This window comes from Lynx rufus, unplaced genomic scaffold (assembly GCF_022079265.1).
Source record: "Lynx rufus isolate CCGP_SWC_20201006 ecotype Redwood Valley unplaced genomic scaffold, mLynRuf1.p SCAF_13, whole genome shotgun sequence".
NCBI classification, from domain to species: Eukaryota; Metazoa; Chordata; class Mammalia; order Carnivora; family Felidae; genus Lynx; species Lynx rufus.
The window spans coordinates 41013945-41032040 of NW_025814827.1; the positions used below are offsets into that span (position 1 = coordinate 41013945).

At 35.7% G+C, this 18096-nt stretch overlaps 1 protein-coding gene across 2 annotated transcripts in view; it reads right to left on the reverse strand.

Moving 5' to 3' along the window:
• Positions 1-573: 573 nt before the first annotated feature.
• Positions 574-18096, reverse strand: part of KATNBL1 (katanin regulatory subunit B1 like 1) — a 49316-nt gene continuing 31793 nt past the window's right edge. The window contains exons 2-11 of one of the 2 annotated variants that reach the window (XR_006961309.1): positions 15454-15584; positions 14485-14525; positions 12755-13034; positions 9236-9354; positions 8058-8108; positions 7879-7968; positions 7426-7515; positions 6526-6619; positions 3843-4316; positions 574-2602 (exon numbers count right to left, since the gene is read on the reverse strand). Coding sequence is in view for 1 of the 2 variants with exons in the window: in XM_047075360.1 (XP_046931316.1) it covers positions 4284-4316; positions 6526-6619; positions 7426-7515; positions 7879-7968; positions 8058-8108; positions 9236-9354; positions 12755-13034; positions 14485-14525; positions 15454-15570 (915 nt within the window). In the remaining variant the exon portion in view is untranslated. Of the gene's footprint in view, positions 4317-6525; positions 6620-7425; positions 7516-7878; positions 7969-8057; positions 8109-9235; positions 9355-12754; positions 13035-14484; positions 14526-15453; positions 15585-18096 lie in introns of both variants that reach the window. The other variant, XM_047075360.1, reaches the window with a different exon arrangement.

Genomic DNA, 18096 nt, shown 5'->3' on the forward strand with positions numbered 1-18096 from the left:
ATACAACTATTGGTACACAGTAATTGTGTTTTACAATTAATTACAGTCTATTAGAGAAAATACTGTGGTATATACTACATTTCGTTTGTTGTACTTAATTTTTACTGAAGTTTGATTTTAGCAGATGCTGTTAGGTCAATGCTCTGACCCAGAGAACAATACGAGTATAATTTATATATATTTTAATATTTATTTATTTTTGAGAGAGAAAGAGAAAGGGAGGGAGGGAGGGAGGGAGGGAAGAGGAGGGAGAGAGAGGGAGACACAGAATCCGAATCAGGCTCCAGGTTCTGAGCTGTCTACACAGAGTCCCACACAGGGCTCGAACTCACAGACTGCAACATCATAACCTGAAGTTGGACATTTAACTGACTGAGACACCCAGGCGCCCCATGACTACAATATTTTAAATATTATTTTAAGGACTGCCTGGGTGGCTCAGTTGGTTAAGCATCTGACTTCAGCTCAGGTCATGAACTCACAGCTTGTGAGTTTGAGCCCCACATCAGGCTCTGTGCTGAAGCTCAGAGCCTGGAGGCCCGCTTTGGAATCTGTCTCCCTCTCTCTGCCCCTCTCCTGTTCACGTTCTGTCTCTCTCTCAAAAATAAATAAACATTAAAAAAAAATTTAAATATTATTTTAAGTACAGCACTGGAAAATATACTCATTGTACTGCGCATATAATATGCAGCATTTGTTTTTATTGTTATACTTGGTGCTGTTACTGAATCAATCAAGCTATCTTACAAATTAGAAATACAGTGTTCAGGGATGAACTTTTTATTCTATATTCTTGTTACAGAATAAGAAATGAGTGGGAATAGCTGGTCACAAATTTTATGACAGTTTTCATAGTCAGAATAAGAAATTAAGGGAGGAAGAATAAGAGTAAATACCTGCCAACAAATGTCCAGCAATACTATTTCCATTTGAAGTAACAAGAAAGTAAACGTATTGAAAGATAAGTAATGCATCCAAATGTATCAATCAAGTCAGCTGCTTGTGATTTTTTTTTTCTTTCTTTAAATCAACAAAGGCAACTGACATTACCACCTTGTTCTTAAACAGGAAGATAACTGGGAATGACGGCTAAAATATTAACTTAAATTTTGCTTTGTCAAACTCTTTAAGAAACTAAATATTTAAATATGATTCCTATTATCAGCATTTAATAGCTAATAATCATTACTCAAATTAGTTTTCCATTAATGTTAGTTAAATTAACAACTTGCCAAAAAAAGAAATGTTCTAAGTTTGAGAAAATTACTATTTCAAGGCCAGAAAGGTAGCTCTGGATCCACATGACCATTTTTAAGATTAGGACATAGCAAGTAGCAAGAATGTTTACAGGCATTAAGATTTAATTCCTCAGTAGCCCTGAGGGCTTAGTGCTAATATTATTGATTCCCCAAAGTGGATACAGTATTTATGTTCAAATCCTCACATCTCAGGATTCAAGTAAATAATCTGTGTCAATTACTTTTGAAATTACTGCCAAAAGATTAATTAAAAAAAAAATCTGATTAAGCTTGCTTCCCAACTTTTAACCCTTATTCTGATCATGACCATTCATTACAAAATCCATTCACTTTATCCCTAGTGGAAGCAAATTATTTGATTATAACCCTCTATCACCTAAATACACTTCCTGTCCCTAGACCTGCAAAGTTAGCAACATCAAGTACAGAACACCTAAGAAGGTAGAAGAGGTAAAAAGGCATAGAGACCTTGGGTAGTCCCTCGGTTCTGTATAATTCTTAGCAGCACAATAACAAATGAGCAATGACAGACACCAATTGTCCTAATCTAGGTCAATACAACAGCCAAAATACTTTGTAAACACTTTCTTTGGCTCTTCCTGGAGATCAACACTGTTCTGATTAAATAGCATGAGAAAAACTTAACAGCAACCAAAGTGTTCAACAATATTTACTTATTTAACATCTTTTACCCAAAAATCTAAAACCTGTAGTAAAAATAATACTAATCATAACTCAGTAACTGAGAAGGGTAGGTACTAACAAAAACTGTAAAGGCCAAGAACAGAAATTAGGGGTGTGTGCTACTGAATATTTGTGAGCTAAAGACTGTTGCCTTATATAGCTCCGAGTACATAAAATGAAGTGTTCTCTATTCTCCTTTAACAAACCCAAACTTAGGCACAAGAACTCACTGTTAACAGGATATTACCTACTCTTACCATGTTTTAATTTGTTAAAATTTGATTTTTACAAGATAGTGTTTAGAAAATGATCTTACCCACAGAAAATTATAGTGACATAATTACAGTATTAATATTACATGATTAATATTGTTTATTTTAAATATTAGAAGTGTATACTATCACATATACCAATTATTTGAGTTGTCTTTCCATTTGAGGTGAAAGGTTGATGCTAAGCTATACACACCATCTTCCTTGTGACTAAAAGCTGAATTTGAAAGACATATACCTAAGGAAGTTGCAATATGTAGCCACGAATCTGTGTAAGTGTGCCAAGTTAGTGAACCTATGAAAGGACTGAACTCCTGTCTTTAGCCTCCTTAGCACCACGTTCCAACTGAGTTAACTGGTTCAAACTGTTAGATAAGACAGTGGTAACTAAAGGAATAGGAACAAAGAAAGGTTATATTTCATCATCTTAAGGTTTTACAGAGATGACGCAGGTTTACGATTCAAATTCCCACCTCCTGAAAAACAATAAGCTTAAATAACTCAACTCTCAAATCACAGAAATGCAGTAATCTTAAATTATTCTAAAGACTTAAGAAAATAACCAAAAATGGATGTTCACTGTGAGGAATGCATAGCTATATGAAATACAGCTATACAAAAAATAGAGAATTCAGTAAAACATAACATTTTTAAAGCAAAAAAGTTATTTGTTTGGAATTCACATCAGTAGTGGCTAACTGGATAAATGCTAAAGATTTACATTCAAGTGCTTGAAAGATTACTGCAGAGAAATTCGATTACTAAAAATCTTTGCTCAGATGCCTCTCAGGCTTATAAAGATGAGATGATGCATGAACCACCAATAGTGGTATTTAAACCCCAATCACTTTCAAGATGCGATATATAGCTGTTAAGACATTCCAGAAGTGGGTTCACTGACACTAAAAATGGTAGATATATACTTAAAAAAAGAAAAAAAAGACCTCATACAGTCTGCTGGCATTTCATACCAACCATTGGAGGAGGTAGTAAAGTGTTGGAATTTAAAACACAAGGTCAGCACTAACTGTAAACATTTCTAAAGCACTGTATGTAATTCTTTAAAACATTAGTGAAAACTAGAAGTCATATAAAAGAATTTAAAAAAGCAAAAAATAGAAATATTTAGTGAATTTACTCAAATGAAGAAAGCTTAAATGATACAGAACTGAAAATATTAGAAATCTATATACAATAAAAAGTGAATATAAATTAGCTAACTCCACGGACATTTCTAGTTAAGCATTCATACAAATACATATTCACCTTTTCTTTTATATAGGAAAAACACATACACACATGACACAATGATTCTGGCAAAGAAAAATCAGAGATACTAAAAATATTCTCAAGTTTTAAAAATGGTATGGAGTAAGTTTTAGCAACAACGTTCTACATGAATGGAAACCCCTGATTTAATTCCATGATTTTATCATGCCAGAGCATGTTTGATGTTAATTTTTTAAACAGATATTCATATCATACACATGGGCTTATTAATAATTAAGGCATCTTGTATACACAGTATCTCAGTGTGGACAACAAATTTCTAGTACTGATTATTTTCTATGACGTTTTAAACTTGCAAAGTCTTTTCAAAATAAGAAAATAGCTGCACACACTTAACTGTTTTCTTATAAAACACAATCTTCAAAAAAGTAACGATGATTGGTCTTTGTGATTCCTAGTGATAAGTACTGTCTTCTTTCTGACATAGTATAAATTATATTCTTATGCAGTATTGCATTAAGACCCAGTAGTTCTTAAACAATGTTACCAAATAACCATGTAAGTCCCAAATGCAGCAAAGGGGAACAATCTTCATAGTGCACTTTCACCTCATTGAAGTTGAAGCTGCTCCTTTTGTACATTTTTCCACTTCAATGTGAAGCAGATTGTTAGGGTTTCATTAGTGGTTTCACGTGTGGCTTTTTAAGAAAAAAAAAAAGTTTTGATTTCTTCCACAGTTCACAGTTCTCAAAGGAGACTTTTTTTTTTTTTTTTTTTTTGGAAATCTTAGTCTGGGGACGTTTTGAATAATCAAATGCTCTTTTTAGTAGATAGTCTCTCAATGCAACTGCAATAAATAAGCATCTACATCCTTAGGGAAAAAAAACAAAACATTCCATTAGCAGGTATAGTAAATATATATAAACACATCCAATTCTCTTTTTTTTGTCACTTGATTTGCTTAAGCTTCCTTTCGTGATCTTTTGAGGGTAAAAAAATGGGTCTTACTCAACTTTTAGCTGCATTTGCTTAGCACAGGGCCTGGCACACAGCACATACTCCGTAAGTGTCTGTTAAGTGCTGAGTGTTTGGTTCCTGTGATCAAACAACTCTGCTTTTATAGCTACACAAGATCATTAAATCATTCCCAGCAATTCCTTCAGCACCATATAAACCACAGGCCAGCGTGATGACAGCCTTTCTGATTCCCACCCTTGACAAATTACAGTGGAGAGTTTAATATTGTAAAAGAGGTTTTATCATAGGGTAAGGAACTTCACAGAGCTTTCAATCACTCAATGTTGTCTTCAATAATAAATACAGTATTGTAAAGTTATATTTACGATAAAGCTTCTCTCTTTATAAAAAATTCTAATTGAAAGCAAATTTCTAAGGAGGTAATATTTTTTCAGTACTACTACCAAGAATGCAAGGTGTCTCCAGAACAAGGTGATATATGATGTATGTTCTGTAAGTACTCCATTTTCTATCAACTTTTACTTCATTTTTCCATTATCAAAAGAACAACAAACTAAAACAACAAAAAACTGGAAAATTGATTTTTATGAGATTTTCATCATTAAGAATTCTACAGAGTAAAATTATACACAGTGGTAACACACTTGTTTGATACATCATTTTGCTTCTTTTCTGAGGGTATCCAAGGAGAATTTTACAGGTAAATCCACAACATAATTCCTCTTATTTAGAATACTGTATTTTTTTTTAACTAAAGAATGCTTGTATATTTTTGACTAATGCCCATTTATGATAGCACTATGCCCAGTAAAAGGTGCAAATATTTCTTAACAGTGACTTCTTTTTTGCACTTATATTTTAATTACTAATGGTTTCTGGAGTTTAAATGTTAAAATCCAGGGGCACCTGGGTGGCGCAGTCGGTTGGGCGTCCGACTTCAGCCAGGTCATGATCTCGCGGTCAGTGAGTTCGAGCCCCGCGTCGGGCTCTGGGCTGATGGCTCAGAGCCTGGAGCCTGTTTCCGATTCTGTGTCTCCCTCTCTCTCTGCCCCTCCCCCGTTCATGCTCTGTCTCTCTCTGTCCCAAAAATAAATAAAAATGTTAAAAAAAATCCAAACTAGCAACATATCTTTCCCTTTAAGAGACAAGCAAATAAAAAAAAAAAAAAAAAAAAAAAGAGACAAGCAAATAAATAACAATGTCAAATTCATTGTGATTGGAACATTTACTTCCCCAAAAGCAGAACACTTGCAAAAACCAAGTAAAAAATAAGCCTGAAATCATATGATTACATTCCTCACCCCTTGCTTCCTGTGTGTGACTATCTTTTCAGATGCCTTGCTAACTTGGGTTAACTTTTTCTCTAATTGGAACTAGTTCATTAAATTCCCTCTAGCGCATCATTTCCATAGCTGTATCTGAAACACACTGAAAGGCTAATTCCTGTGTCCCTTGTCAAAGTTATATTCATATCCAGATGACCTTAAGCATTTACAAATATGAAATTAACTTTAGACCTCATTTGAATAGTATTGTATTGGATATTTGAAAGACATCATTTATGAATGCATAATACTAATACATCATTTCTAATATTTAATTAAGATTAAATACAGATTTTTAAGCTTAACTTTTTAAAAAAAATTTTTTTTTTTTTAACATTTATTTATTTTTGAGACAGAGAGAGACAGAGCATGAACGGGGGAGGGGCAGAGAGAGAGGGAGACACAGAATCGGAAGCAGGCTCCAGGCTCTGAGCCATCAGCCCAGAGCCTGACGCGGGGCTCGAACTCACGGACCGCGAGATCTTCACCTGAGCCGAATTGGACGCTCAACCGACTGAGCCACCCAGGCACCCCTAAGCTTAACTTTTTTTTAAGTTTATCCATCTTGACAGAGAGAGAGCTCAAGCAGGGGAGGGGGCAGAGAGGAAGGGAGAGGATCCCAAGCAGGCTCCGCACTGCCAGTGCAGAACCTGATGTGGGGCTTGAACCCACAAACTGTGAGATCATAACCTGAGCTGAAATCAAGAGTTGGAGGCTGAACCGGCTGAGCCACCCAGCCTCCCCAAACTTAACTTTATAAGCTTAAATGTTGATTACCTTGGCTATGTTACCAGTATATCCTGGAACCAAAGTAAGATGATTTTCCTGTTCCCATAATCCACTTAATTGCTGCTTTAAAATCTGAATATTTCTATGAGGAAAAAAAGAGAGAAAATCCAAATATAAGAATATGTATTTAGTAAATATACTTAATGAACACAGGTTTTTAAGATTTCAAGTATTTATCAGAGAAAATTGTACCGTTTGAAGCCAAGCAACTCTTTACAATGATACTTGTTAGTTATGGAAATTAAAAGATTACTTATTTGTTAAAGCAGGAAAGAAAACTAGGTACTTGGAGCATTTGGACAACCTCTTCCTGGGTATGAAGTGGGAAATTTTTGAGAGCCTAAAGAGAAAATTATGGACTTTAATCAAACTGTTGGGGGGATATTTTTTTGCAGCTTCATGATAATCTGGCTCATTTGGTAGAACACCCACAGAATTTTACATCAAGGCAATATTCAAATTATGATAATTATAGTACATAATCATCCAACTGAATTTTCAGGTTAATGTCTAGGTAGTCAAAAGACGCTACAGGATGCTTCGATCTCTGTGCCTCAATACTTAATCCACCAAAAGCTCTCTCTCTCTTCCTCCCTTACTCATTATAACAGATATGAGGGTTAAATCACTGCTTTGCTTTTTCCTCCTAAAATTACATGTAAGGTTCTGCCAGAAAAAGAGATACATGGGGTTACTGGGCTCTGGAATTCAACTTCCATATGTAATTTTCACATGTGAACACTATTCCAATTTATTATTTCTCTGAAAACGAAGAAAATAATTATTATTTAATGGTGATCATGGAATAGAATTATTACCTAGCTTAATCAAACTGCTTTTCTGAAAAAATTTTTAGTAGCCAGAATTTATTTTTAAAGATATACTCACCCATCATTTATAATTTCTGTTTTGGATGATAGTTCTGACCACCACCTTTTTATGACTGCTTGAAGCCAGTTTAAACCAACTATTATATATCTGAAATGACATTTTGTTACAAAATTCAAGTGCTTTCACCCAAGAAGCTTTTACCAAAAAAGATACACTCCCCCCACTTCAAAACACACACACACACACACACACACACACACACACACACACACTTTCCCCTTTAAAAAATTTATTTTGCTGCTTTCAAAAGCTGTATTTTATGTAAGTTGTTTATAGATGCTTTTGTAATTATTCTTCAGTCATCTCATGTTCTTTTCCTAATTGGATTAAAAGCTCTCTGAAAACAGACACCATTCATGTCTCATGTAGCTCAATCTATCACTATATACACGCAAGAAACAAAATCAAGGATGTTGAAAGAGAAAAGTGAATTGAGAGATTAGCACTTACTCTTCGAATTTGCTTTTAAGTAAGGACTTGACTAGAGGCAACAAATCTACACAGCAGCCAAGTGAGATGTACTGTTTTTCCTCCTGTAAACTAAAATAAATACTAAGTTGTAAAAATATGAACAGGTCATCTGCCCTTCTATTTAAACTTACTTTTTTTCTGAAAAATATTATTTTTACCTATTGGTGAGCACAGGAAGGCAATCCACGACAACTCCAAGATCTTCTATCCTGTGGGTACAAAACTGCTTAGAGAACAGATTTCCTTGTTTATACCCTTCACACTGCTTTTGAAAAATTTACTCATTCAACAAATGATCTGAGTCTCTCTGATGAGCCAGGTGCTGGGGATACAGCAGTAAACAAAGAGAAAGGACATGTATTTCAGAGTAGGATGTGGGAGAGGGCAGAAACAGACAATAAACAAACAAGTAAAATATATACAGCATGTTGATAGTAGTAAGTGCTATGGAAAAAAAAATAAAACCAGAAAGATTGGGAGTGAAGAAATGTATATATTTTTAATGTTTATTTATTTTTGAGAGAGAGAGAGAGAGAGAGAGAGCAAGCAGGGGAGGGGCAGAGAGAGAGGGAAACAGAATCCAAAGCAGGCTCTAGGCTCCAAGCTGTCAGCCCTGAGTCCAATGAGGGGCTTGAACCCTCGAACTGTGAGATCATGACCTGAGCTGAAGTCGGACACTCAACCAACTGAGCCATCCAGACGCCCCAAGAAATGTTTTTTAATAAGGTGGTCAGGGAAGGCCTCATTAAGGTACTGTTTGAGAAGAGACTTGAATACACTGAAAAAGGCCATGATTAAAGTTTTCGCTCAAAGGGGACTTTTTTTTTAAATTTTTTTGAAGTTTTTATTTATTTCTGAGAGACAGAGAGAGACAGAGTGCAAGCAGGGGAGGGGCAGAGAGAGAGGGAGACACAGAATCAGAAGCAGGCTCCAGGCTCAGAGCTGACAGCACAGAGCCTGACACAGGGCTCGAACTCATGAACTGCGAGATCATGACCTGAGCTGAAGTCAGACGCTTAACTGACTGAGCCACCCAGGCGCCCCGCTCAAAGGGGATTTTTAAAAAGTTATTCTCCCCATACTGGTATCTCTTAGTTTTATATTGTAAAAATTTTAGAGAAGATAATAGTTTTGTTCAATATGATGAAACCAATGGTTTTCTGTATTTTGTTTACTCTTAGATTGGTGATAAATGTAATGTAAACTATATTGTTACTAGTGAAGCTAAATATAAGAAGTTTAAAATTTTACCCAGTATAACATAAGAAAGAGACACTTCAAGACAAAACACTGGAAATTGCTTTAACTGAACAAAAGCATAAAAGGTCACACTTACCTCACCAAATAGGCTACAAGTTCACTTATACTTCTCTTTCTCCAGAACGTTAAAGCTACATTCAATCTCAAATTCCTGCTGAACAAAACCTGGGCCATTGTTTCATGGTCCTGAGAAACCTGAAAGGCAGTAATCTAATTTGTTAAAAAGCACATTGAAACATGACATGAAACCATTTTTTTTCAATTAAATGATTCTGGTAGACATATTTTTAAATTATGCAGAGGTGACTCCTTTTACTGCCCCCTGCCAAAGCAATGTTGCAGTTAAACACAGTAAACAAATGATCTGAATAAATTTAGGACCTGTTCGTTTTTTATCAATACTTTTTATTTGCTACCATTTTCTTTTTAAATCTCACCAATTTATAAAATAAATTATATTTAGCTCACTTATAAGCCTGGGATTTAATTTATAATGTGGATTAAAGGAAAAAGTAAATATGTATAGGCTAGTCACTATCAACTGAATAACATGAGAAGGAAACCACAAAAATTCAGTCATGACCAATATTTAAATTCATTTTTTCTTATATAAGATAGTAATACATTCCTGTTGTAAAAAGTTCAAATAGCACAGGACTGTATCAAATAAAAAGTAAATAATCTCTATCTGCCCACAAAAAATCTAGTATCACTCCCTAGAAGTGTTAACTGTTAATCACAGTTAACAGACTGGTATGTATCTTTAAAAAACCGTTTTCTAGACAGAGACAAATTAGATATACAAAATTAAAATATTACAATATTGTGTTTTTGAAAACCTTGTTTTTCACTTATATGCACTTGTACAAATATTTCTGTAAGATTAATTTTAGAACTGGAACAACGAGATCCATTTTTAAAAAATAACAGATTAAGATATAATTCACATACCATAAAACTTAACCACTTAAAATGTACAATTCAGTAGATTTTAGTACATGCATGGAGTTGTGCAACTGTTATCACGATCAGTTTTTTTTTTTTTTTTTAAACATTTATTTATTATTGAGAGACAGAGCGTGAACAGGGGAGGGTCAGAGAGAGGGAGACACAGAATCCGAAGCAGCTCCAGGCTCTGAGCTGTCAGCATAGAGCCCAACGCGGGGCTCGAACTCACGGACCGTGAGATCATGCCCTGAGCCGAAGTTGGATGCTCAACCGACTGAGCCACCTAGGCGCCCCTATCACGATCAGTTTTAATCAACATTTTCATCATGTCTAAAAGAAACCCTGGACTCCATTCTTCCTTCTTGCCAGCCCCTGACAACCATTAATCAACTTTTTGACTCTATGACTTTACCTAGACAGTTCATATAAATTGAATTATACAACAGTTAGCCTTTTTGATATGGCTTCTTTCACACAGTATAATGTTTTCAAGGTTTATATATAGTGTAGTATATGTATTGGTACTTCACTCCTTTATAATGGTCAAATAATATTCCACTGTATGGTTTTACTTTACAATGTTTAATTTTCCATCTTTCTTTTATCTTATCATTATTTTCTACTTGAGAAAGAACATGTGTGTGTGAGCAGAGGAGAGGGAGAAAGAGGGAGAGAGAAGGAGAGAGAGGGAGAGGGAGGGAGAGGGAGGAAGAGAGAGAGACAGGGAGAGGGAGAGGGAGAGACAGTGAGAGAGAGAGGGAGAGGGGAAGAGGGAGGGAGGGAGAGGGAGAGGGGGAGAGGGAGAGGGGGAGGGGGAGAGGGAGAGGGGGAGAGGGAGAGGGGGAGAGGGAGAGGGGGAGAGGGAGAGGGGGAGAGGGAGAGGGGGAGAGGGAGAGGGGGAGAGGGAGAGGGGGAGAGGGAGAGAGGGAGAGGGAGAGGGAGAGAGGGAGAGGGAGAGAGGGAGAAGGAGAGAGGGAGAGAGGGAGAGGGAGAAGGAGAGAGAGAGAAACAGGCTCCATGCTCAGCACAGACCCTGATGCAGGGCTTGATCCCACAACCGTAGGATCATGACCCAAGCTGAAATCAACCGACTGAGCCACCTAGGCATCCCTCTTCTTATTTACCTGTATTTATTATCCTACATGCAATGTTCATTTTCATTTACCTACACGCTTAATATCATTTTAATCTAAAAAGATTTTCTGCTTGTATGCCACAGAAAGTGTTTTTCAAGTTGTCATGCCAGATAGAACAATACTAAGCGTACCAACTCATAGTAAAAGAAGTTAATGTTATGTATCCATCAAAAAATTGTAGAACCATTATTTAATTACATGGAAAAAAAATCCAAATTTATTAAATTTAAAAATCAAGTAATCAAGCAACATGTATAACATGAAGAGAAAAAGATACATCAAAAATTTAACGTGATTATTTCGAAATGTTGAGATTATGAATAAGTTTTTCCTTTGAGTTTATTTTCTACAACATATACAATACACATGCGATAATATATAAACTCATGTTTATAAATTTTATCAAACTATTCCTTCAAATGACTATTTTTTAAGAACTTATTTGTGAAATTTCTTTTTTTTTTTTTTTTTTTTTGTTTTTGTTTTTTAAGCCTATTTTGAGAGAGAGAGAGCAAGCACACCAGCAGGGGACAGACAGAAAGAGAGGGGGAGAGAGAGAATCCCAAGCAGGCTCTGCACTGTCATTGTGGAGCCTGATGCAGGGCTCAAGCTCACAAACTGTAAGATTATGACCTGAGCAGAAACCAAGAATCGAATGCTCAACTGATTGGGCCACCTAGGTGCGCCTCAAATGATCATTTTTATTTTATTTTTTTCAGTGTTTATTTTTGAAGACAGAGACAGAGCATGAGTGGGGGAGGGGCAGAGAGAGAGGGAGACACAGAATCCGAAGCAGGCTCCAGGCTCTGAGCTGTCAGCACAGAGCCCAATGTGGGGCATTAACCCACGAACCATGAGACCATGCCCTAAGCAAAGTCAGGCACTTAACCAACTGAGCCACCCAGGTGCCCCACAAATGATCATTTTTAAAAGAAAGCTGCTTTGTTTTTGTTTTTGAGGTGTTTTTTCATAAAACTCAACTACTGAAAGTATGTAATACAATACAATTTGTAATAAATTTATAAAATTATACAATCATCATCACAATCCAATTTTAGAGTATTTCTATCACCCAATATTCCCTTGAACTTGTTCAAACAACTAACTTTACCTGAGCTAGAAAAGCAGCAAATCTCAGGGGGTTTGCCTGAATGAAGCTTCCAATGGTAATTTTGAGAGTCAAACAAAATGTTCCTGGATAACTGACTTTGGTGGTCCACTGTTGAGGCAAGATTTCTTCTTTTCCTTTCCTTTAAATCTCTACTGGTCAACTTGCCATTTTGAATATTTATTGCAGCTTGTCAATCATTTCATTCTATCTCAGATATCATGACTTAACGAAATGGAATAACTACTGATTCAAATTTGATTAATCTAGAAAACTGGCTCAGGGAGTTACAATTACTTAAGTCTAAGTTCAGTGCACAGTGAATTACTCTGCTAGCAGAATATGACAAAGGAAAAAGCCAATAGTATAATAGGATAAAGTTAGCCTCATATAAGTGACTTACCTCAGAAAAAAAACCACTATATTTTGATGACGGGCTTTCTGTCTGTGAAGAACCAGAATCACTGGAGTTAAGCAAGTATGTTCGACTATCATGGTGTAATTTTTCAGGCAGGTGACCTGCACAAGCCAGTTCGTTTTCTTTATTTGCCATGTCACAGCCCCCACTTCTAGGGGACTGTTTTTTTCTATAACAAGGATTTGGAAAAGGATGATGCGCTTTCTTTCTGCGATAGATCACTTTACGTAGTTTATCTGGGCTTTTCACAGCTTGTCCAACTGTTCTGTAAAAAGAATTGATTTTTTTAAAATGAAAAAGAACCACATGAAAACCTTTACAACTTTTTAAGCAGAAAGATTCAATAGGCCACATTTTGTGATTACAATCCACTAAAATTAGAAGAAAATAGAATAAAAAAAAATCTTAACTCTTAGATTGACGAGGAAAATAAAAAGGAAATTACAAACCATCTAGAAAGCAATGAAAAAAATAATACTTTATACCAAATGAAACTGAAAAGGCATAATAACTAGATGCTTTTAAAATGAAATATTACAGGGGTGCCTGGGTGGCTCAGTTGGTTAAGCGTCCGACTTTGGCTATGGTCTCGTGGTTCTTGAGTTTGAGCCCTGTGGGGGCTCTGTGCTGACGGGTCAGAGCCTGGAGCCTGTTTTGGATTCTGTGTCCCCTCTCTCTCTGCCCCTCCCTGACTCGCGCTCTGTCCTCTCTCTCTCTCAAAAATAAATAACATTAAAAAAAAAGGTTTTTTTAAATGAAATATTACAAAGAAAAATAATAAAATGAAATATTAGTTTGAATTGTGCAAATCTGAAATATATTTTAATGTATTATAAAAAAGAATATTTACTCTGATTAAACTTAAGTATATTTAATTTGTTTAAATAAGATGAAACACAATACAGCAAATCTCACAGTTCTGCATGGTGATTCTCAAACGTTTTGGCCTTGGGATGCCTTCCAACTCTTAAAATTATTGAAGTTTCAAAAGAATGTTTTTATGTGGCCAATATCTACTGATATTTACTGTATCAGACTCTAAAATTGAGAATACTTATTGATTCATTTAAGAAATAATAAGCTTGTCACATGTTAACAGAGTATTTTGCAAAAGAAAAATCCTATCTTTTCCAAAACAAAACAAAATATAGTAAGAAGAATGGCACTGTTCTTTCTATTTGCTCAAAATTGTTAATATCTGGCCTAACAGAAGACAGCTGGATTCTCATATCCGACTCTGCATTCAGTCTCCGGTGGTATCAAATATGAAAACTACTGTACACTGGTAAGAGTGTAAAAATGAAAACGATGAATTAATGTTATTGTTATGAATATAGTTTTGACTTCACAAATTCCCTGAAAGGGCTTCAGGGAACCCCACTGTTATCGGATCACATTTTGAGAACAAGTAGTTTGCTAGAAAGTGCCTTTAAAGAATGAATGCCATTTTCACTACTTTCTGCTGTATGACCCTGAACTAATCACAAATCTTTAGTTTTTCTCATCAACTGTTAGGGGCAATGATACCTCTCTAGTAGGATTGCTGTAAGGATTAGAGTTATTACTGATGTGTTTTGCACAGTGACTGGCACAAAGGAGCTGTTTGACAATAGTTACTTATAACAATAGAAGAGAATAATTAATGTTTTCCCTATTTTCACTATTACCCAGCTTTCAACATTTCTGTTTCCCACAAACTTTAAAGAAGCTCTTACCTATTTATGTAAGCAGCCAACTGTTTTGGAGATTTCTTAACCTGAAAAATAAAAGTAGATATAGTTATTAACAGCATAATAAAGTTCTTTTGTGAAGCTATGTAAACTTTGTGATTGATATCAACAAATCTGAAATCTAATAGTTAAATTTTCCAGATTAAAGTTGTAGTCTCAATCTTTAGTTACAATACTCTATGTAGCTATATTTGACAAAGCAACATACTCATCTCCCTATTTTCTAGGTCACTAGTCATATATTATATTTGCATGGTACTTAAAGTACATTGACTTTTAATATCATTTAAAAGAAATTCTATCAGCATGAATGAGCCTTGCAGTGGTGAACCAAAAGCACCTCTGGGATTCCTCTTTAAAATTAAACTACCATATTTAAATGATATCTTATCAAAAATAGCATACTGTCCATAAAGTTTTTACAGCTTTTGGAATATAAATAATTTTCAGTATTTCATTAATTCTACCTAATTCTGGGAGACTAAGCAAATGGTCACCTTCCTGTTGTTTAAATAGTTTAATCAAAACTATCCATAGACTTAACAGTGTAAACTATCTGATGTACTGAATGACAACGTCTCCCCAGAATTCATGTTGAAATCCTAATGCCCAAAATGAATGATATTAGGAGGTGGGGCCTTTGGGAGGCGATTAGGTCATGAGGTGTCATCCTAATGAACGGGATTAGAGGCCTTGTAAAAGAGACCCCCGAGAGCTCTTTTAACCCTTCTACCATGTGAAGACAGCAGACAAGATAGACAACTATGAACCAGGAAATGAGCTCTAACCAGATACCAAATCAGCCAGGGCCTTTGTCTTGGAATTCCCAGTCTCCACAACTGTGAGAAATAACTTTCCACTGTTTATAAATCATCTCGTCTATGGTATTATGCTATAGCACCATGAACAGATTAAGATACTCTCTCACCCATTTCCTAGAAACCATGCACTTACCTCCTTCATGTTCTTATTAGTAAAATTAGAGATCCTTTTTCTAGGAAGATCAGTGGAATGATCCTCAATATTATTACAAAAGGTTCGTTTTTTAACATTGTGGGCCTCAGTTGCCATAATCTCTTAAATACCTAAACAACAAAACAAAAATAATAAATAGAAAATACAAAAAGCAAAAGAGCCTGATCATTTCCTTAACAGACACATAAAAATACAACACTATGTAAAAGAGGTTTATGAGTAAAGCAGAGGACATGGTTCTAATTTATACACTTTTTAACCTTAAACAGAGGAAACACAAGGCAGGGCATTCCAGGAAATTAGGCTCTTTCTGTTCTCATTCTTTAGTTGCAGCCAGTAAACAATAATATGGCATATATTTTTTGCCAATGCAACATGTCAATCTCCACATTTGCCCTATCACTAGTCATATATTAAATTTAAATTTATAGGTTATGAAATCAGGTCTATATAGTAAGTATCAATGACATCCAAATGTATAGATGTCTAGTTTTAGAATCAAAATCAGTGGGTCAAATACAACTATAAGCAGCCAGAGGAATAAAAATCAAATTATATATATATACATACATGACCTGTTTTATGTCTAATCCTTAAATTTTTCTTTCATTCTTACAGTTAGGTCTCCAGAGCTTTCCTTTCCCTTTGAAAAGCCATTCCACTATTTCTCAGTTCTTCAATTATATCCAAAGAGGGGGAGGAAATAGAGGCTATTACTTCCTATATGTAACAGAATAAATTACTGATTTCCTGACTTGCACCCAGGTTTCACATAAGAAATTTATTTCAGCCCATGACCTGAATACAAGTTCCTCCCTTGTTCCTTTTTTCAACATTTACTGAGCATTCACTATATATGCCAGGCCCTGGAATTAATGTAGATGATGGACCAGAGATGCTGTTCTCAAGGATCACTTGGGAAGCTTTTAGAAAACATATCTTTCTGGGCCTTAATTTCAGACTGTAACTCAGCAGGTCTCTGAAGTGAAGCCCAAAGCAATTATATTTCTAAAAAAGCTCCACAGCATTTCTGATGCACCTCTTAGAAAAAAATCTGCCTTAGACAATTTTCCAAAAATACGCACAAACACACAAAAATGTGCAAATAATTTCAGGGTGTTCTATGATCTCCTGCCACTAATCCCTGGGCATCCCTTCTACCTGTAACCTCAGATTAAAAAACCTCTAGGATGTGAGGCGCCTGGGTGCCTCAGTTGGCTGAGCGTCCGACTTCGGCTCAGGTCATGATCTCACAGTTTGTGGTTTTGAGCCCCGCGTCAGGCTCTGTGCTGACAGCTCAGAGCCTGGAGCCTCCTTCAAATTCTGTGTCTCCTCCTCTCTCTGCCCCTCTCCTGCTTGCGCTCTCTCTCTCTCTCTCTCTCTCTCTCTCTCTCTCTCAATAATAAATAAACATTAAAAAAATTTTTTTAAAAACCTCTACGATGAGACTTTTTAAAAAAATAAATAATTGCAGTAACACGATAAACACCCTGACAGGACACTCATGTGAGGCAGCAAAGCTTCCCTGAGGAGAGACTTAAAGGATAAATAGCACATTGAAAAAATAGCATGAACAGAACTGAAAGGCATGAAGCAACACGGTTTGTTTGGCAATCTCTTAAGTAGATGCATGTGACTGGAGCTTAGGCTGGAGGTGGGTTGCAGCAGAGTGAAAAATGAGGCTGGAGAGATAGAAGCTAGATCATAAAGGATCTTTCGTACAAGGTAGAGATACTTATTAAAGATAATGGACTAAACATAGGCAATTATTTCTACCCTTCCCTGAAACCCCATTACAATGATAGTAAAGGATTTTTAAAGGCATAAAACTCATAATGACAAAGAGGAGTCGAGTCGATGGCAACAACATTTTGAAAACTGCAAAGCAGTTTTCAGACCTGACAAAGCCAAACCCTAAATCAGCAATGAGTAAAGGTTTAAAGCGGAATCCCCCAAAGGTTTAGGAGTTGGCAATATTGAGGACCTCAAGAAGTGAGGATAAATGCAGGCTTAAGAATAAGTAGAATGATTGAATATCCATTTAAGAAACATTTAGATCCCTAGATCCCTTTCCCAGTTCCAATAAAAGTTTTACAGTACAGAAAATTTAAAACAGAGTCCCTGGGATAGGAAATACCAAGCAGAAATGAAGGAGAAGAATATATTGTAATAGGGAATCAAGTGAAAGTTTACATACTAAATATTGAGATCTAACGTTTCCACCATTTGCCTCTCGCAGCCAGCCTTATACACTCCAGGAGGAGTGCAGAAAATCCTTCTTTGGGAAACTCTCATCAAGCCCAGAGGAAAACACACATACCTACACATTCACACATCTAAAAATACTGACATCAGTTTTGGTCAAAGTCCCCAAAGAACTGTTTTACATCTTGATTATGGTGGTAGTTACCTGCCAAAACTAACAGAACTATGCACTAAAAAGGATGAATTTTTATCTTATGTAAATTATATCAACAAACTCAACTATCAGAAACCCTCAAGAGACAAGAACAAACTGCATACATGAAACACAAATGAGACAGAAAACAAACCAACAAAGAAATTAAAATTTAATTTGGAAATTTAAAATAGGGTAAAATAAGATAGCAAAAAAAAAATCAA